The sequence below is a fragment of the Ixodes scapularis genome, unplaced genomic scaffold (assembly GCF_016920785.2).
Source record: "Ixodes scapularis isolate PalLabHiFi unplaced genomic scaffold, ASM1692078v2 PGA_scaffold4__175_contigs__length_147842914, whole genome shotgun sequence".
In the NCBI taxonomy this organism is placed as follows: Eukaryota; Metazoa; Arthropoda; class Arachnida; order Ixodida; family Ixodidae; genus Ixodes; species Ixodes scapularis.
Window position 1 is genome coordinate 112344527 of NW_024609879.1, and position 21965 is coordinate 112366491.

At 47.4% G+C, this 21965-nt stretch overlaps 1 protein-coding gene across 2 annotated transcripts in view; it reads right to left on the reverse strand.

Moving 5' to 3' along the window:
- Positions 1-21965, reverse strand: part of LOC8035030 (fibronectin) — a 69630-nt gene that overhangs the window by 11112 nt on the left and 36553 nt on the right. For both annotated transcript variants that reach the window (XM_029979701.4, XM_040209213.3), the window contains 5 exons: positions 18035-18337; positions 13630-13932; positions 8792-9079; positions 5470-5772; positions 343-645 (listed from right to left, as the gene is read on the reverse strand). In XM_029979701.4, the coding sequence (XP_029835561.2) occupies positions 343-645; positions 5470-5772; positions 8792-9079; positions 13630-13932; positions 18035-18337 (1500 nt within the window). The remainder of the gene's footprint in view (positions 1-342; positions 646-5469; positions 5773-8791; positions 9080-13629; positions 13933-18034; positions 18338-21965) is intronic.

The following is a 21965-nucleotide window of genomic DNA, read 5'->3' on the forward strand; positions in this document are numbered from 1 at the left end:
ATATACCGAAGGCGGCGTAGCATTTGACGGGATATTTAACGAGCAGCACTCGCTAGCGGATGGTATGCATTCTGGCACGTACCGACAACCGTAAGCAGTTGCCCAAAAGCCGGGGTCACACTGCTTATACATAAGACAAAAGAGTCTCTATACATATACGAACGCGAAATCTGTGCTTCAAATGCCGCATTGTAATGAGTTCAAGGAGAAACTTGGCACGCGGCATTCGAACCACGGAAGTTGGGGTGACTCCTGTTTGCAGACTGTCTTCTGTAGCATGTATTAGCTGTGTTACTACGACTTAAGGAAGCAACAGCCGCCGACCAATAAGCGTCGCCTCACCTATGCCACCAGTCTTGACGTCGAAGTTCGTTTCATTTCCCGTGTAGGTTTTGCCTCCCACCTGGACATAGGCAAAGACGCTGCAGCCAAACCTTGTGAGCTGCTCGTGGAGATCAACGAGTTTGATCACGTATTCCTCTTCGTCCGCGAACGTGACATTGACTGTGCGGTTGGTGTCTGCGCTTTTGCAGTGCACAACGTAGCTGCTTATTCCCCATGGAGCCTCTGTTGGCCTGTCCCACGACACGTTCAAGGTCGTTACGTTCAGCACGTCGAAGCGGACGTTTCTAAGTCCGCTTGGCGCTGAAACATGAATACAGGGGCAAAATTGGCCAGGATGGTCATAGCGAGCATGTGAAGTCTGTTGCACGTTAGGATATCAGTACACGCTCTTTCCCCAAAGACCTCCACTTTCACCGCTCTAACAGAGCGAACACTCTGGAGTGGAGACAAGTCCTTCCCCGCCTCGTCTCTATAATTCCCTCTGCTAAAGGGGAAAAAGTGGCGGGCTTCTGAGGCCTGTCCTGATTTCCTAGCCTGCCACAGACTATAGATTACTACACGTGCCTCATGTAGTCTTTTATTCATTTCGTTTGAGTAAATTGTTTTTTTTTTATCGTGAAACGTTTATGTATAAATGTCGTTTATATCTAAACTTCACAAACTAAGAGAAACCACAAAAGGCGTAACCGCGAGTTAGTGGAGTCAGCACCTCTAACTCCATCAACTCTAGAAAACACTACGTCTAATGAACTAACTCTAACTCTAAAGTGAACTCTAACTCAACTCTAACAAACTTGAAGTACCTATATCTTTAATTCTGACAAACTAACTCTAACACGAACTCATCACTAACTCCACTAAACTCTTGGTTTAGCACCACTAATGATAACCCAAGAACGTTTCACGTAGCAACACAATTGCGGGGCAATTTGCAATAAATATTTTTAAACAGTAATGGTAGTAATGACTGAATCCACCAGCGCGTTCCGATAGGTTTTCTCGCCAATACTTAAAACATAAAAACAAAACAAAACTAAAATATAACGCCGGGAAATTAAGATACTTTAACGATATTAATAACACAGCTGCAGCTGAGTTGTTACACGGTGGCGCTATCACTGTCGGTTTTTCACACACACACAACCAAAAAAAATTCCTTAGAACTTGCCGACTTGACATTTTCGACTTTGTATTCCAGGCCACCTGCTGTCTGATGTTTTGAATGTAACACACTAAAACACGTAAAGCATACGCATCTCGATAGTCGACCAGCTCCTTTCTAGCTACTCATGGCAGTAGTTCGAGCAGAGTCTAGACAACAAGCATGATATGACATCGGCGTGGATCGAACTGAGGGCGCAGAAAGCTGACGGTATGGCGTGAAAGGGCCACACTTGCCCTTCATTTCTCATGTTTTATGCAGAGCGCAAGTTCTTCTGCTTCCATTGCAGGGGTTCTGGTGACGTCAGACCGACGCCGAGCTCCGATTGGCTCTGATCGACGGATAGTGGGTAGACGTCAAAGCAAGCTGCGTCAAGGTCTACTTCCTATCCTTCCATCAGGGCCAATCAGAGCTCGGTGTTCTGACGTCACCACAACCCCTGCAAAAGAGGCAGGCGGACTTGCGGTCCGCATAGTCACTGGCTGCTTAACAAATGGCTTGGCGACTCCCGAGCTTTTTATCGTCGCTCTACATCCAATTGGATCGAGGCATTAGTTGATATTAACGGCGAAGAGGAGATCGCGAAGCTTGAACCATGCATAAGAGAAGTCATGCCCCGTATTTCTTAAAGTGTCACCGACTCCGGTAGGCTTTGTAGCCTTAAAATAAATTTTTGATACACAGCGTTTTGAGGAAGTCGACCACACTCCTTGAAAATTATCGACTCTCGGGTAGCGGAGTATGGTACCACCGAACAAGTGTCTGCCGATCTCCGTTCTCTGGTTTGCCACCGAACGCATAGATTAGAGCCGCAGCACCGCACAGTTGTGAGGTGACTAGAGGCAGTGGCGGATGCAAGGGGGGGAGGGGGGTGCGACAGGGGCGCCCCCCCCCCCAAACAAAGTTCACCCTTCCCCCTCCCCCCTTCTTGGAGGGCAATCTGCCTTGGGTGGAACCCCCGGTGCACAAGAAAGAATGGGGAAATAGTATCCTTACAAATTTCCCGCCCCCCCCCCCCCCCCCCCCCCCCTTCCCAAACGGAGTTCTGGACCCACCCCTCCAGAGGGAAAACTGGTTCTGATATGAAGATACGACGAAACTGCACGCCAGTTAAAGGCAAATTTCAAGTAATATTAGCGGTTGGGCTAGTTGGATGAACACCTTGAGAATGATCAGCGCAAAGGACAAGGACGAGACGAAGATAAGATGAAGATAAAGGCGTTTGTTCTATTTGTATTTCCGTCTTGTCCTTGTCTTTTGCGCTAACTGTTTGCACGAAATTTGAGGAACGCGGCAACAAAAACTAACCTTTCATTAGAGGTCAAATTCGATCACACTGCCTCTCTTTACCACAAAATACTTAATTAGTCCATTCTTGTGCGTTCCACTGTCTGAGGTTTTTGTACAATTAGGAGTCGCCTCCTAACCTGCTTTTCCTTTTTTTCCTTTTTTTTTTCTTTTAAATGCGTGGCATTTATAAGACCAGCCTTAGGAATTTTCTGTCCGTGGCGCGTATAGCCTCAATGACGTAGCGGCATCACGGGGCGCTGCCATATGCCATCCAAAAGGCGCCTAAATGCTTATAGGTTTTCTGTGAACTCACGTGTCACTATGAGTCACGTGACACTGAATCCACGTGACCTCACGGTGTCTGGAGGCATTGCGACGCAGTTCCATATTCTCAAAACACTCGCAAGATGCCCTTCTTACGGTGCCATTGAAAGGAGGAGCGCGAGGAGGCCCTATACACACACTCGATTATGACGTCACGCCACCGCGATGCCGCTTAAGTCGGACCTGCGCATTCGCAAAAGCTTCGCCTCGCGCGAATCTGGCTTCCGTGTATGCGCAATGCCCCCCCGTGGGCAAACGCGGGCTTTTCGTAAACCGCGCGTTCGTGTGTAAATTTGATGCATTCGGAGCACGCCTTTCGTAAATTCCAGACAGCTAATTTTAACGCAAAGCGTCTTCTATGGGGCCTTTTCTATGAGAAAATCGTCATGAAAGCGTGTCATAAACGAACGTCAGAGACGAGCGTCATGGCCGAACGTCACGAACGAGCGTCAGGGACGAGAGCGTCATGGACGAGCGACACGCTGGGAGTGCTACACAACGTTAAGTTTGTATATAAAGCTTACAAATTATGAACAAAATAACAAGTAACAAAATAAAATATAAGTAATGAAAGTAAATTCACAAACAAATCGTTCGAACAAATGGTAATAGAGAGTAGAAGAAAAAAAGGACGCCTACAACTTTTTACAACACCGATTTAGAGCGCAGCTCTTGAGAAGGAGAAGGGGAGTGTACTAAGGGGAGGGCAGCGATGGGCAAAATACATGCAAATATGTATCGAAATACAAATACAAAATACTTCGTCAAAAATGTATTTAATTACAAATCTAATTACATTTCCAAAAAGCATTTAAGTACAAGATACAAATACAACCAAATGTATTTGGTCTCCTCCAAATACTTTCCCGAAAACATTCCTCAAAATTTGCGTCAGCGACTTGAGGGCATCTGCAACGGGTTTCTGGGTATCTCATTTTAATTCTGCATCGCACACTCGGGAGTTAGTGTGCGCGGCTGTAGTGACGTAAAAACAATGTAATTACATAAAATGTAATCAGCTTGGACGTAATAAGTGGAAAACGCAAAGAGCTTCAAAAAGCTTTTTTTTTTTTTGTAGATTACATTTTGGTATAGTCGAACAAAGAACCGAAACGACCAAGACGCGCAGAACTAGCTAGAGAATTTTGAATTGTTGCAACTCGCATCCGTTACGAAAATCTGGACGACTCGCGTGTTTAGAATGTTCTAGGCAAAAATATGGATGGAAATAAGGCTGGAAAGCATCACAAGTTGCCACAGGCAGTTATTTAGCCAGTCTGCCTGTGAACGTCGATTTCGTCACTATTCTTGCCCTGGACTAGCACCGTAATCACAAAGCCACTAAACGCTTGTGCTTGCATTAAGAGGCACTGCATTCGGTGCGGAGCGTAGCTTTCTTCCTGCTCTGGACAGTGACAATAAATTTGAGGGGTGTATTTTCGCCCACAAAATTGTATTTAATTACAACTGTATTTGAAATACCCACGTTTTAGTATTTAAAGACACACGTTAAATACATTACCCATTTGTAATGAAATAGAAATGCAAAATACACAAAGTATTTGAAATACGTATTTCAAATACTTGTATTTGAAATACTGCCCATCCCTGGGGGAGGGTATGCCCCTCCTCATACGTATCCTCTCCTCCTTCCCTCCTCCCTTTTTCACGCGCGAAACGCTCGTCTTCACGGTGACGTTTCGGCGCGGTACATTATAGACGTTTCCCACAGTCCTTCGCGCGGTTACGCCGACGCCGACGCCGCTCAAGCCGGAAACGGGCGCCTAATGGCTCATTCACACTTGCGAAATACGCACTCGCCGCCGACTGGATTCGCTCGCCGAGAAAGATCGGGCCGTTCACATTTGTTGCCGCTGCGGAGTGCGCGGCGCGACCGGCGCAGCGCGTCCCAAACAGACGAGAGCTGACAAGAGCTGCCAAACCTCCTCCTTGCCCGCGCGCGTCTCGTCGCCATCGTCGCCAGCTCGTCAGCGTTGATCTGACGTCAGCAAGCGCCACTTCCCCCGTGCGTTCTGATGGCTTGCGGCGAGAGAAAACTTTTTTCCGGCGTTCAAAATTGGTCCCCAGAGCGATCTTGCTCTCTACCGGAAATTCTGCCTGCTTTCGTCGCCGGGCGTCAGAATTCTCGCGGATCCGGCCGCCGGTTCGCAAGTGTGAACGAGGCATAAGAGCTGCGCTCTAAACAACCAAGAGGGGCTCGGACCTGGGTCGGTGTGGCGGCGGACAAAATTATTGCTCGCTGGTGTTTGTCGACAGGATTAGCTAGTGTATTTCTTTTTTTTTTTTTTTTTTACTTTCTGCGTTTGCTTTTTGGTAATATAACTTGCCTGGTGACTCTGTTTCCACGAGGAACTTTGTAGACGTGCCGTTGATTTTCGTCCCGTTGTACATAACGTAAGCCCATACGTGGCATGTGAACTCCCTCAGGGGCTCCTTCAGGTTCAGCTGGGTAGTCACGCGCTGGCTGCGGGGCGGCACCTCCTTCGTTATCTTTTCGTGGCCGCCGGTTTTCTCGCAGCTCAAAAAGTAGCCGTTCACAGCGCGCATTTGGTTCGCGGGTTCTTCCCACGATGCGTTCAGTCTTGTGACGTTGCTGATCTCGTGCATCAGATTGACAACCTTGGAGGGCGCTGCAAAAAAATGTTGGAGGTTAAAGGGGTTTACTTGGAAGAAGATATCGTTTTTCTTCTGCAAAGAGTTGTTTTAGGCTACGGTTTACTTGGCCGCGGACCACGCATCCTCAAATCAAGCTCCTACCCACCGTGCTCCTACTTATCGTTTGCTCAGAACGGCGGTCTTGATGGTGCGGAATGCACGTTTCGGAAGCACTATGGAGGCTTCGAGATTCGGTTCACTCGCCCATACATTTGCACTGTACTTTCGTGAGTGGCGCTGGAGGCATTCAACATCATAGGTACATTGGCCTCCAAACTACAAGGTGGTATCGAGATATCGTTTTATTCGTTTTAAAATTGGTTTTCGTGTGTCTACGAGTGAAATACTGGGGTTTCTAAGGTACTGACACAACGTAGTTTCTCGCTAAAGAAAGAAATAAAAGCTAAAATGTTTTCCTACACCGTTCAAGCATTCAATGGGATGTGGCGGTCCAGCGTTGGCGCCGACGCTACAGAGGAACGTATGTTACAGTTCCAAGTAGGGTACCTTTATGTGCGCTTTGCTTGGGGTGATAACATCTGGCCATTTTGTTTCGAAGGCTTATTTTTATTTTTTGTTCTGGAGTGCGTGAAAGAGCGTGTCCCTGCACGTTCTCGTGGCGCTGACTATTCTAAGGCGACATTTTGTTTCCTGCGATATCTTTGTGTTTTTCCTGTGAGCGCGTGCTGTCGGCATCGGGTACTACAAACGATGGCATCACCCTAAACAGGACATTGGGGCACTCTAGACCCAAGGGGATTACTGTGTACTGCAATATAAAAGCACTGAAAGTGCGTAGCCAAGACGGCGGCGGGCAGGGGCGCTGCGCGCGCTCCGGTGGATTGAATTCTGCATTGAGGGGAGGACACTCACTCGGGGCTCATCCGGGCTTGAACGCGTTTAAGTTTTTTTGTTGTTGTTCTGGCTGAAAGATAAAATGGGCCGAAGAGCAGGGCGCATTCATTCGTTAGAAGGATGGCACGGATCTCACTCTTTAACAAAGTCACAATAATCGCCTTGGCTTAGGCAGGTCTCTGGCATGACGCTGCCGAACTACTCTTTGCTGCGAAACCGGAACCTTAAACTGATCAGCACGCTATGCGCTTGAGCTATGGCTTAAGCTGAGCCCTGAATGAGTTCTCCCCTATGGGTAGAATAAAAACGCCTGCAGCGCCTCCGCCAGCCACCCTCTCGGCCTCGGGTCCCAGTGGGTTTTTCATTATGCAGGGTCCGTATCTGCTGCGTATACCTGCTCCTTAAACGTATGCAGAATATCCACTTTACGAGACAGAACCGTGGAAACCGCGGCATGGTACGTGGACAGAGAGGGGGAAGGGTGGTAACACTAAAGCAAATAAATCACTAAGGAATACACCTAAAGGCCAGTTCACACTCTTGCGACTAAATCGCCGTTCACACACTTGCAACTGTGTAGGACCGAGAAAGACAGAACCGGTTTTAAGCCTCTTGCGACGGCGTGGGACCTGCTTCGAAGCAACGCAAACGGTCTTGTGCCGTCGCAAGAGGCTTAAGACCGGTCTTGGCTCTGTCCTACTCGGTTGCAAGTGTGGGAACGGCGCTTGACAACGACCAGCTCGACCGGTCTTTAAGCAGCTTGCGACTGCTTATACAACGGGTCCCGCAGCAGTCATAAGAGGCCTAAACATTGGTCGTGTCCTAGCCGGTCGTAGTCCGTCGCAAGTGTGTGAAAGGGTCTTCAAAAGCCGGTTCACGCGCTTACAACCACTTACGGCCGAAGAAGCCTTAAACCGCTTTTAAGCCTTTTTTGGCTGCTTACGTCCGGCTGTAATCCTTCGGAGGCCGGTCTTAAGCAGTCCGAACAGGCTTAAAAACCTGTTTTAACCATTTCCAGTCGTAAGCAGTCGCAAGTGTGTGAACCAGCCTTTACAACTTGTTAAGAACACACTTGCGACAGTTAACGACCGGAGCGGCTTATTAAATGCATGCGTGGCCCAACCAGTTGCATGGCCCAGCCAGGTGCACAGTCAAACGCAATTGTGTGAACCTTCCTTTACTCCTCCAAACTGCAATGGCATTTTGCGGCTACAGCTTTCGCGTAGTTAGAACAGCCGGACGCGCCTACAGCCTCGTTGTTATCTCATTTCAGTTGGAGGGCGGGTGCTTCCATCTATCGTCGTGAACAGCTTCCGAGCTAGAGAAAATGGCCGTTTCCCCGTCTTACGCAGCACAGAAGCTAGACAGCGTAGGCAGCGCGATGCACATGCTTTTCTCGTACGTGGGCTGTCCCGACCGCTAGGAAAAGTCTTAGAGCTGTAGGCGCGCTGTGTAATGGAAATGAGCGCCGTATAGAATGTATTCTATGATAGTTTAATGTATTTCTTTTATGGTTTAAGAAAACGCAGGGCGTGAGGAGTCTAAATTTTTATTTTCGCTCCGCGGCCAACGAGATTGCGGTATTAGCGTCGTCTGCTCGCTTTGGTTATTGGGAGATTGCGACACGCGTTACACCGTCGTCAGGGTCAATGGCGTCCGTCGTTGACCCTGACAAGTTTTATCGTCTCGTCTTTTGCAGGAAAGGTGCTGGTACGCCTTGAGAATTCGCATGGTATTATCCACCATCTAAGTGCACGTTGAGTGAAAGGGTGAGCTTTTTATGCGCAGGCACAGAGCTTTTCGGCTTGTTTTACAACGCTAGGATCCCCTGCATAGCCACTATACGTTCAAAACAGTGTAAACTCAACTCCCGCGTATTTAGAGTCGTCGCCGTGGAACGGGAAACCTAACCTTCCCTTAACCCGCGTTCCCACTGTTAATGCATCCCACAAAAGACAGCCTTCGAACACTGACTGAGACGCGTTTCTTCCTTTGTGATGGTCCTGGTACGGCGGCCGTCTAAAAACACTGTCTCCAGTCATGTTTAGAGCATATATTTGTACGAAGTAGACAAGATTTCAACATGGTTGCGGAACGTCCGCAAAGAATTCTTTCCTCATGACTGCTGCATCAACTTACGATCAGGTTGGGTCGTGACATTGGCGAACACCGACTCCCCGTGGTACGTCGTCTCTTCCACGGTGAAGAACGTTGTGACGTTAACCGTGTATTCCTGATCCGCCAGCAAACCTTTAATCTCGACGGACGTGTCATTAGGTCCAACTGTGGCCTTGCGACAGTCGTAGTTGGCTGGTGGGCAGGCGATGATCACGATGGTGTCGACGGACGATGGGTCTTCCAACGTCCACTCTGCCACGATTACTCCATCGGCCGGACAGGATAACGCCAGGTTTGTGACGGATGAAACTGAAAATACGTGCGTAGTAAAAAAAAAAAAAGTCGCGCAGAATATGTCGCAAAGAAGCTCGGCATATGTGGACTGCGTGAAGTCAACAAATCACGTGAACCTATGACGTCACGTTATGTCATAGCGTCAGGGGACGTCCCATTTCACGTGATGTCACAGAGTCGCATGTGACGCGCCAGGGAGGTGGCCGGTCCTAGACCATCAAGCGCTCTGGGCGAAATCCGGCCGCGGCGTGCCCCTTTCTCCCCCCTTTTGACACGCCCTTTTCTAGTAGGCGCGATATCCCGTTGTTAGTAGACATGCGAGTAGCCGCCCAACACGAGCGTTTGGTCAGACGAGAACCGCATTCCCAAAACAAATGACGATCGAGCATATACACGTTTTACACACGCGCCAGGTTACAGCCGCCATTGCTGACATTCTATTGTCTTAGGGAGATACCAAGCCACTGAAACGGGCGTTGACGAGCCTACCTAAAGTTCAATGCTGAGGAGGAGGACACAGTAAAATCTAAAACAGAAATGACCTGGTCTGCTACAATAATGATAAAGTGAAGTAAACGAAATAAACGAAAAACAAACAAAAAAAAAAACTGAAGGTCGGTTATGGCGGTCGGGCGCCGTGTTTAGATTAATTAAAAGCTAAAAAAATTCGAAACGTGGCCGCGGCAGCGCCTCTTTTTTATTGCGCCCCGGGCGACCACCCAAAGCTGTCCCCCTTCCCCTTTTTGGCCGGCCCCGCCAGAGTCACACGCGAGGTGGGCCCTATGGGCTTCATATACATTTTATATGACTGCGTATAACGTAACGCTGGACTTCGACGCTGGAATCTGAAGCTGGACCTTAAAGACATTTTTCATGGGGATGAACGTATAAACACATTATGCCTTAATAAGCTATAGGAGGCGTATGGCAATCACTGCACCTCCTGACCGCTGTTCATGATCTGCCTTGCACTTCTTAAGCGGGCACATTTCGCGTGACGAGGCAGATCTCTGACATGTTAGATCTGCTTAGTGTCAGCCGACGCTTCACCAAGGGGTTTATGGTGTTTTGCACACACTCCTCTACGTTCCTGGGCAACGTGCGTCTAAATTAGCCAGACGAATCGAATCAACGTTGGAGGCGTTGGTTGAGGAACGGGATAACTCTGAAAATCCATCGTGCTTTACACAAACGCACCTTCGAGTTTGCCGTTCGGAACCAAGAATCTTGGTTTTGACGTCTGTGGTAAAAGCCGCAAGGGAGCGCCACCGGAACATCTACCAGAAATATAATTTGTAGAGCATTTAACGCGTAGACGAGCACGCGGGACTTCACCAATGTTTCTGCTTGAAAATGAGACCTCTGGTTTTTTTTTTGGTTTTTTTGTTAACATTTTTGGTCTTCTCGACTTCTTTTTTTTTAGTTCTGCACACGCTTAATAAACCCTTTCCAAGAACCCATCAACCAACATTGGCGGTCGCCATTTCCTGGACACGACGCGTGCGATTGGCTCCGAGCCATTGCCGAATGCTGACGCAGCGTTCGTTCTCGATACGAGCTGAGGCGAGTTCATGCCGAATGCCGACACATGCCTTCGTACGTGCCGAGTGCATACTCAGTGTACGTGCACAGACAATGGTGGACTCCAATTATTAAAGCCGCTTCGCTGGATCCCAGGCAAAGCACCGGCCTATGGAGCCCGAGAATGGCTAGATTGGACATTTGCATGTGCGTTTTAAAAGGTCGCGGTGACGTAATGCCGTCTAACTGGCAGAGCAAATAGGTAACCGGCGTTTGGCAACTTCGGGTTCCTTAAGAAATTTTGTTTTATTGTTGAGAAACAACCAAACTTAGCTGCAAGCAAATGAAAGCATGGCTCTGGAACCACCAGACTACTTTTTAGAACCGCTTCGGCTTGAACCGGCTTGCAGATAGTCTCAATTTTGTGAACAGCTAAACAAAATTTCCCAAGGAACCGGACACTGCCAAACGCCACTCACCTATTGGCTCCACCAATCACATACAATTTCGTCACTTTCGTGACCTTTTAAAACGTTCATGTAAATGTTCCACCTAGCCATCCAGGTGGTGGTGGGTTCGAATCACGGCCGAGGTGCGCGCATTCTGTCGGAGGCTTATTGCAGAGAAGACGCTTTATAGCCGAAATTTCGGTTGCACGTCAAAAGATCCTCAGGGGTTCGAAATTAATCCCAAGTCCAGCGTTTAGGCATACCAGGTGCATTGCAATGGCTTGGCACGTGAAGCCCCCAAAAGTGAATTTCGAATTCAAGTGAGTGACGTAGCAGCTATTTCACCTCATGATGTGCCGCAATAAAGGCTACAAGCGCAAGCTCCTTGCTCTAGGGCACGTCTCGGTGGCACAAGCTATCGTTCATTAAAGGGGCGATGCAACGATTTTTGTATTTTGCGCAAATACCGCTTAGAACGGATCCCTGACGTTAATGACCTGTAAAATACCCGTTCGTTTTTCACCACACGCAATCAAAGTCGCAGAAAAAAAAAATAAAGAAAAAAGAGCAAAGTTCACTCCCTCAACTCGCAGCCAGAACAAGCGGCCACGTGATCTGGAGCCGATTATATGCCGCCAATGTTGGTCATAGCCACGCGCTGGAGTTGGCAAGGCACAGGACACGCGCTGCGTTCAAGACATTGTTATGGTTCGGCAGTTGTCGTCATTGCAGCGATTGGACACAAGACACTACCCGAATGCTTCTCGAGCTATAGATTATCACGAGCCCAAATCGAGTGCCCACGTAATGCTCGGGTCCAATCTATGAGCCGCATTCAAATATCGTCACTGGGCGGTACTGCTACCGCCCAGCTACGTCATCAGGTTTTGGGAAGGAGAGATTGAATGAAAACGCTCGGTTTTGTCCTCGAAATTACAGCGGAACGAAGGAATTTCTCGGTCGGTGGCGTTGCGTGCGAGTATCTTTGAGTCCCACTAGTGCCAGTAAGCTCGTGTAAAGTGAAAAACATTACAATTGAATATCGTTGCACTGCCCCTTTAAGGGCAGCGGCCAACACTATGAGCTCGCACTTCTAGCCTTCGTTGCTATACAACATAAGGGGAAATGGAGTATACAATACTTCGTTCACCTCTACGCTGATATTACGGTGGAAGCTTGCCCGCCGGACAAATCAGCCGCGTCCCTTTCATCATCTCATCCGACTCCCTGCGCGTGGGTGTGGGTGGGATCGTGGTCGTGTAGGACTGGCTCAACGAGGACGTTTGCTTCCACCACAGTTTCAGTTAAGGGATGAGCTAAGTAGACGGCTCCACTTTTCAAAAGGGCCTATTAGAACGCAGAAAATTAAGAACATACTATAACGGCCAAGTTAGGTGGTGTAGGGTAAACACAGAGAAAGGTACCCGAGACAAAGATTACTTAGACGAGAACATTAAATGGTGTAGACATCTCAAAAGATCATCTCATTGGCAATTGGGTCAGCTGAATATGAAAAAAAAACAACATAAATGAAACGATCCTTACACGATCTAAAATTCAGAACACTTTTTGGTTATCTAGAGAAGCAACTCTGGAGTCGTATCTGGCTTGTCAGTCGACATCCAGTACAGGTATCACTCAATACCACACACAGGCCTTTTGCCGATTCTTCGAGCAGCCATTGAAGAGCAAGGAGGGATTACCGTCGACACCTTCCTGAAACTACTCAGTGTACACCTGGCAGCGACAATAGTGGCCCCCAAGGACCACACTTCGTGTAAAAGAGCGGCGTGTGTATTGGGTCTCCGGTCGCACCTTATCTTCACGATTTGTTCCTTGCAGCATCCGCAGGAACATTCAAGAGAACCTGAACGACGCGCGGGCGAAAGCGACCTTTAGATATGTTGACGACTTTTTGGTGCTATGCGATACTGAGGTGGAAGATCCGCGGAACAGATGTAAAAAAAGGGTCGGGAAGTATTTCCAAAAAAGTTGCCCAGAATTGATTTTTACTTACGAACTACCACTGGGTAAGTCAGTCAAGTTCTTGGACTTCCTTTTGGAGTTCAACGCAAGTCACGTCTGTTGGCGGTACAAACCCCGATCATCTGAGGGTTTTTTTTTTCTACGAGTCAGGTCATTCGAAGATCATCAAAAGAAGTGTTGCCACCACTGCTCTTGCTTCTGCTCTAAGCAAGTCCTGCCATAATCAAGTTGATACACGTTTTATTGTAAAAACAGATCGCCCAACTACGCGACTCTGGTTACCCGAGTACTCTCCTAAGAGGTGTATGTGAGAGCATCTCCAAGAAACTGAAGCGTAAAGCAGCACGCGGCGAGGAAGCGGTGAAGCCGGGATCACACGGCTTATTCATCATACAAAAGACAGTCTGCATAGATTCAAACGCGAGTCAATGCGAGATCCGTGCTTCAAATGCCGCATGGCAGTGAGTTCAGGGAGAAACTTGGCACGCGGCATTCGAACCACGGATATTGCGGGGACTCGTGTCTACGGACTGTCTTCCGTAGGATGTGTTAGCTGTGGTAATACGACTTAAGGAAGTAACAGTCACCGACCAACAAGCGTCGCCTCACCTGTGACACCAGTCTTGACGTCGAAGTTCGTTTCATTTGTCGAGTAGCTTTTGCCTCCCACCTGGACATAGGCAGTGACACTGCAGCCAAACCTTGCGAGCTGATCGTGGAGATCGACGTGTTCGATCACATGTTCCTCTTCGTCCGCGAACGTAACATTCACTGTGCGGTTGGTGTCTTCGCTATAGCAGCGCAAGTAGTAGCCGCTTATGCCCCATGGAGCCTCTGTTGGCCTGTCCCAGGACACGTTCAAGGTCGTCGCGTTCATCACGTTGAAGCGGAAGTTCCTAACTCCGCTCGGAGCTGAAACGAACGCAGGGCAAAATTGGCCGGGATGGTCATTGCGAGTATGTGTAGTCTGTTGCAGGTTAAGAAATCAGTACACGCTCCTTCCACAAGACCACCACTTTCACCGCTCTGACCGCTCATTCACACTGGAAGCGGATCCGCGTTCGCAAAGCGGTTGCAAACGCGGTTGTATAAAGATCCAGTACAATTGCACGCGCACTTGATGTCATCGAGAGCGCGCGCAATTGTACTGGATCTTTATACAACCTCGTTCGCACCCGCTTTGCGAACGCGGATCCGCTTCCAGTGTGAATGAGTGGTAAGAGAGTGATCACTCTGGAGTGGAGACAAGTCCTTCGTCGCCTCGTCTCTACAATTCCCTCTGCTAAAAGTGGAAAGAGTGGCGGGCTTTGCAGGCGTGTCCTGATTTCCTATCCTGCAACAGAGATTACTATACACGTATCAGTTATTGTACTGATGAGCATCATCTAGTCGTTTATTCATTATCTTTAAATAGCCGTTTGAGTAAATATTTTTGTTGTAGTTTATATATAAATGTCGTTTATATCTAAACTTCACAAATTAAGTGAAGCCACAAAAAGCGTAACCGCGAGTTAGTGGAGTTAGCGCACGAACTGATACTAACTCTAGCTAACACTACGTTTAATTATGTAAATCTAGCTTGAACTCTAACTTAACTCTAACAAATTTAACTATAACTATATCTTGAACTCTAACGAACTCTAACGATAATGAACATTAACTCATCACTAAACTCGTAGTTTAGCTTGGCTTGCAATACGAGGCACCGGGATCACTTCGCCGCGTGTTCTGAGGGGGTTGTTTATTCTCTCCGTCTGACGTGTGGGAAGCGTTACATGGCCTGACGGGCCGCTGTCTTAATGACAGGTTAAAGACCGACGACCAGTTCGCGCTTTCCACTTTTCCCCCGCTTCCTCCTCTCCCCCCTTCTACCCTGTTCACCGTTGCCTGTTTCCTCCACCCCCAATGGTGAGGAAGATCTTCTGCCTTGCAGAATCACGAGTCTGGTCGTCGGCCTTTAAGAGAGCACGCCTACAGCGGTTTCACAAGCGTGTCTGGTCTTCTTGGCGGTCATTGATGAGATTGTGGTTGCCTAACTGATTTCCAACGGTGTGAGGTTGTTAAGCGTCACAGGGGCCAGCTTACTCGCAAAATTCTGGAGGCTGTTGAGATGGCTAGGTTTGGAGCTGCATGTGTAACCAGTCCTTCGGTGGCCCTATCAGCCAAAGATATGAACTATCTAGTTCCTTGACGGTGCTTGTTTTTTATACACGCGCTCTGTACGGCTGTTTCGTGGCGCATTTTCTTGTGGGTGATTTATCACGTGAGCTGAATTCCTCCTTTAGTTTCTTTTCTTCCTTTTTTCTTGGTGACACCGCATGTATATATTGCGATGTTGCGATCAATAGACTCAGTTGTAAGTCAGCGCTGCGTCCGTGTTACTTTGTCATAGTCTTGAGTCTTTTGCGCTGCTTTTAATGCGGAAGTATGTAGTACCAACTTGTCCAGGCCTCAACTTTAGCTTGGTTTAGCGCTAGTAGTTTAGCACCACTAGCGACAACCCCAGAATGTTTCACGCATCAACACAGTTGCGGGTCAATTCGCGATAAGTGTTTTTAAACGGTAATGGTAGTAGCGACTGAATTCGCAAGGCGTTCCGATAGGTTTTCTCGCCAACACCTGAAACGTAAAAAAACCCCAAAAAACACTGGCTTTTCCTGTCCGCCTGCTGTCTGATGTTTTGTATGTAACACACTAAAACACGTAAAGTATACGCATCTCGATAGTCGACCAGCTCCTTTCTAGCTGTTCCTAGCAGTAGTTCGAGCCAAGCCTAAACACTAAGCATGAAATGACATCGGTGTGGAACTAACTAAGGGCGCAGAAAGCTGACGGTATGGCGTGAAAGGGCCACACTTGCCCTTCAATTCTCATATTTTGCAGAGCCCAAGTTCGTCTGCTTCCATTGCAGGGGTTGCGAGCACACGCCACGCGCGGAAGATCGTTAATTGATTGGCCGCAGAGAATAAAGGTTCCTTAGCTAAAGGTGCGTTTACGGTCGTGTGAATGGAGTATAAGATCCGCGGCACCGCAAAGCTGTGAGGTCACCAGAGGGAAATCTGGTTATAATGTGAAGATATGACGAAGATGCGTGCCAGGTAGGGGCAAACCTTAAAGTGTCGGGCTAGTTCGATGTACACCGTGAAAACGATATGGACAAACACGATGCAAAGATGAGAAGACAAAGAAAAAAGCGCTTGTCCTGTTTTTTTTTTGTTTTTTTTTCTCTTTGTCTTGCCTTTCGCGCCAATTGTTTTAACGATATTTTTAAAAAAAACGCGACAAGAAAAACTAATCTTTCATTAGAAGCCAAATATGCTCACACTGCCTTATTTTACCATGAACGACTTCATTTGTCCCTTCTAATGCATGTTCCACTGTCTCAGGCTTTTGCACTTGAAGGGGCCATGAAACGAATTTTGGGCTGGGAGGAATGATTTTAAATTCGGACTTTACTAATCCCATATCGTCTAGTTGGCCAAAAGAAAAAGGGTAGAAAGTCAAAAGTCAGCTTTTCGGTATGAACATTTGAAAACACGGCGGACTATTTTGTACTTTCTTTCCTCCGAAAGCTCTCCGCCTTTTGAGTATGATGCATCCGCGGTTCCCAAAGCGCGTCAGCGGTGCCAACCTGACGTCACCCGAGCCCAGCTCACTGTGCGAAAAAAGCAAGGTGGAAGCTAGGAGTCATCGCACCGGTACCGAAGAATGTCATGACGACGTGATTTCACAATTTGCATTTGAGTTGAGGATTAAAGCTAAGGTGGAAGAGGTAGAAAAATTTTTTCATGACCCCTTTAAAAGTCGCCTTTTAGCTAGTTTACTTTTCTTTATAAATGCGTAGCTTTATAGGGAGTATTCACTGGACGCCATATTTGTGGGTGCTGTTTAGAGCGCATGCTCAGAACGAGCTCACATCAATAGGCTGCTAAGACGGGCACTCCTGATGGTGCGGAATGCACGTTGCAAAAGAACTGTGGATGCTCGCCATCGGCACGCGCTCAGCATTCGCGCACACAGCTATGGCCGCCAGTGAATACTCCCTATAGGGCCAGCCTTGAGATTTTCTGTCCGTGGTGCATAGCCTCAGTGACGTCACGGAGCGTTGTGATATGTCAACGGAAAGGCGTTCAAGATGCACATTATTTATACGTTCTCTGTGACGTCACGGGTCACCATGAGTAGCGTGAAACCAAGGCGCAACGTGACGTCAAGTGAAAGTGTGGCGTCCTTTCGTCACGCGACGTGACGTGACCTGCTCACGTGACGTCAACTGGCACCCTAACATCACGTGACCTCGCAGTGTCTGGTGGCTTTGTGACGCAGTTACGTTCCCAAAGCATTCGCAAGGTGACCTTTTTACGGTGCCTGTGCCGAGATACCTTATACACCACCTAGATTTTACTACGTCACGCAACTGCGGTGGCGCTGCAGTCGGCTGTGCGCATGCGCAAAAGCTTCGCCTCGCGCAAAAAGCTGGGTTCCGTGCACCCGAAACGCCCCCACGTGGTGTCGCCAAACGCGGGCTCTCATAAACAGCGTTCGTGCGTAAATCCGATGCATTTGGAGCGCGCCTTCCGTAAATTCCAGAGAGGGCTAATTTTAACGCAGAATGTCTTCATGGGTCGCTTTCTTCGAGAAAATCGCCATGAAAGCCTGTCCTAAACGAGCGTCAGCACCGAGCGTCAGCGACGAGCGTCGTGGACGCGTGCCATGAACGAGCGACAATGCTGGGAGCGCTACACGACGTTAAGTTTGTATAAAAAGCATAAAAATTAAAAACTATTAAAAAGTAACTAAATAAAAAATAAGACATTAAAAGTAATACAAGAATAAATAGTGATAGAAAAAAACAAAAACAAGGAAAGCGACCAAGAGGGGCTCGGACTGTGGTCGGTACGGCGGCGAACCGAGTTTGTGCTCGCTGGTGTTTGTTAACAAATTTAACTCGTGTAATTATTTTTTTTCAACTTTCTGTGTTTTTTCGTTTGTTTGTTTTTGTTATACAACTTGCCTGGTGACTCTGTTTGCACGAGGAACTTTCTAGACGTGCCGTTGATTGCTGTCCCCTTGTACTCGACGTAAGCCCATACGCGGCATGTGAACTTGCTCAGGGGCTCCTTCAGGTTCAGCTGGGTGGTCACGTGCTGGCTGCCGGCCGGCAACTTCTTCGTTATCGTTTCGCGGCTGCTTTCTTTCTGGCAGCTCAAAAAGTATCCGCTCACATCGCTCACTTGATTCACGGGTTCATCCCAGGATGCGTTGAGTCGTGTGATGTTGCTGATCTCGTACATCAGATTCACAACCTCGGAGGGCCCTGCAAAAGAAGGTTGGAAGTTAAAGGGGTACGGAAACGGAATGACTGGAGCGCGAGCTCTCTACCCATCGCTTCAAGGACGATCAGCGAGAAGCGCAATGCGTATCGCGCTCGGGACGTCAAGGGTCTCTGCACGACCAAGGGGACTGTATAGTTGCGAGCATTGCCGCTTGGTGGCGTCAACGCGTGAAAATCTTGCCTACTAGTAATATCCGAGGACTGCATACGCTCTACGGCCTGTGCATAGCTTGCCCGTAACGTCATTCGCGGCCTTTATGTGCATTTTATTTTATGTGCCACGAGGGTTCGGTTCACCGTGTTCCCCGACAAAAGTCGATCTTGACATTCTAAGGACTGGCTACTTCCCTGCTATTTATTACCTCTATGGCAATGCTATGATAGGGGTGTGGATTTCTGCGGACATTTGACTTCCTGTTTAGTCATTTTTAGATTGCCGTAAACGGTGACTAGGGCGTCCATAACATCACGCGTCAACGTGTTTCTTATTCTTAATACCCCGTGATGGACCTCCTAGAGTTTAGCGACTCTGTGGACATTCTAGCATTGGGCGAGTCTATGTCATCGTAGATCTGGGCGAGTCTAGGGACATCCCACGTTTTCTCTATCCTGCGAGTTAAAGTCACATGTGTCAGCTAGATTAAAAAAGAAACAAATTATGTGACGGTCTTTGTAATACTAAAAACTCGGTAGGTGTCCACGCCAGCATTCAGTTTTGCCATTATGACGCAATGTTAATACCAGCATTGTTTGGTACCTCTATTACTTACAGCGCCGCAGGCACAATTAAGTACTGTAAATTATGTTTCCCCAAGAGGGCAAATGGCACAAAAATGTCGGAAATTTGGTTATAGAGAGAGAACTCAGACACGTGCTAATTGAACGTGAACAGGAGTAATGTCGTTAACCGATACACACATCTGTTTTTTCCTAAGCATGTTTTGCTTGGACATACCTGAGAAAAAATATAATTATTTGATCGTTAAGTACGCCCCCCCCCCCCCCCCCCCCCCTCCTCTGCGGAGATAAACTCCTCTATTTTGCCAATTCCTCAAATCAGCAAGTGCTGCTGCCAATTTTTTTTATTTTTTATTCTGAGACATTAAAGCTGTGTAAGCTTTTTCAATCCCTCGGCCCCACCATGCGTTGTCCCCGTGATGCGCAGAGATTTTTTTAATGATGACAGCGACATAAACTAAACTTACGAAGGAAAACAAAAATTGCCCAGAAATAAGCAGTGCTGTAGATTACGCGGCTCTTTGAAAACAGCCTTTTTTTTTTATCGGAAGGGCCGTGTACATGTGATAGAAACTATTATTATTTTGACCATGTAATCAGAAGTGCCGCAAAGATGCTAAGACCCCCAAAACGTAAGTTATAGGGCTGGAATTTAACCATGTACACATAATGTTGAATGTCTTGTTATATATATATATATATATAGTGTGGGTTATAACTTATACGGCGTAACACATAGGGTCTTCAAACCTCTTTTTGGATCACTTTTGGGCCTGGCAGATTCTTTGGAACTACAAAAACTAGACGTCATGCAGCAGTCCTGTTCACTCGGTATTGACAGCAGACTAGACACTATGCGTTTTTTAAGCCTATGTCTCCAAGCTGGTGATAAGGCACAGCACGGCATGTGTTTGATTCAAGGCCGAGTCAACGCACATCGCATTCACTGCATATCAACTTATGGAAGAACTTACAAGAGTATACCTGTGACAAGTCATGACAATGCAATTAATGAAGAAGTGCAAGTGAGCTGGACAAGAATGACGACAATAATCCCTGGAGAAGGGGAACGAGGGGGACAAAGGACAAACACAAATCTCCAAACACACCTAGGTGAGTGGTGCACGACCGAAAAAATGCAGGTTTTTGGTTCGATACCAGGACCAGGAGGATTTTTCCCATCGCGCACCACTCACTTAGCCGTGTTTGGAGGTTTGGGATTGTCCTTTGTCACCCTTGTTCCCCTTCTCCGGGATTATCATCGCCATTCTTGCCCAGCTCGATTGCATTTTTGCATTAATTGCATTATCACCAGAAACTTAGCACGCGGGCGTTTAACCCTTGTTGGTTTTAGAATGGTGGCAGCCGATAAAACCCGTTTGCTCTACTGACGTCTGACTCCTGGTTAGCCCCTGTGAGGCAGACCAAGTTCTAGGCTGTATAAACATACACACAACCCAATTTTTTTTATGTTTAGAGATTTGTGTTTGTCCTTTGTCCCCCTTGTTCCCCTTCTCCAGCGATTTTTATTGAAAAAATCCTCCAGTTCTGTTCATTGTTGGATGCCATTTGAAGATTAGCCTTGCGAGCGCACCTCCGTTCTCACCTCAAGCAGTCAGTGCTTCCTTACTCCCTCTCCGTCTCTCTCTCTCCTTCTCTAAGCTGAAAACGTGGTAGGAGGTGTGCGCTCGCCGGATCAATCAACCGTCTCCTTTTTATCTCTTGACTCCGCTCTCTGCGTACGGGTAACGGCAGGAGCATGATCATGCGTTAAAATATTGGCAGATGGCTCAGAAGCGGTTCCCAATCCCTGAATACCTGCTTGCTGGCCTAGTTTCGTGTGTGTTCTGCTAATGCTGGAGAAAGGCTCATCGAAGAAAAACTCACTGGAGAAAAATGCACACCGGAGAAAATGCCCCCCGGAGGAATTGCTCACCGGAGAAATTGCTCACCGGAGATAAGTTCAGCGGAGATCAGCTCACCTACTTTTGTACGGTCCCGAAGCAAAGCTCACCAGTCCTTACGCAAACCCCGCGGAACGTTCACCTAGAGTTCGGTAAATATGCAAGGTGGTCTATATCCATTCAATGTTTATTTCATCATTTGAACAATTTGTTCCTGTATTCTTGGACCGGGTTTGAACATTTTAGGAGCAGAAGTGGAACGATATCTGCAGTCCAATGCATGGTAGTATAAATTTTAAAGCAAGGCGGTTTGCTGCAGCCCTCATTCCGCTTTTACGTCAGCCGTTTTCTTGCATTGCCATAGTTAATTGTTACATATACCGGGATAGCGGAAATATCAATCTTATTTAGATGCTCATTGGAAGAACTTAGAATATTGAAAGCGTGCCTTCTTCAATGTTGAAATGAGAAGTTTTGGAAATTTAGAATCCGCTACTAGTATATGAAAGTTAATTGAATATATAACATTCAGGAAGGAACTGCTCAGGCTCCAGCTTCCTACACTGCATGGTTATATCTTCCCCCGGCTATCCTTCAACTACCAGTTAATAGTTTTTTCTTCAATTTTAATTTTAACATGAAACTGATTTTGTATAATTAAAATATACTTAAAGGTATATTATTTGTTACTGTACTGCAGAATGACAGCACGTACGTATGGCATCCCAACATAGTTCAGTTGAGTTAATGCTCGGTTCAAAGATTAGCAGGTGAGCTTTTCTCCGCATCTGTAAAAAAACCGGTGAGCTTTTCTCCGCATCGGACGGTTTTACGATGAGCTTTTATATGGTGAGCTTTTCTCCCTTGAGCCTTTCTCTGGTGAGCTTACCCCCGTTGAGCTTATCTGCGGTGAGCTTATCTGCGGTGAGCTTATCTGCGGTGAGCTTTTCTCTGGTGAGCTTTTCTCT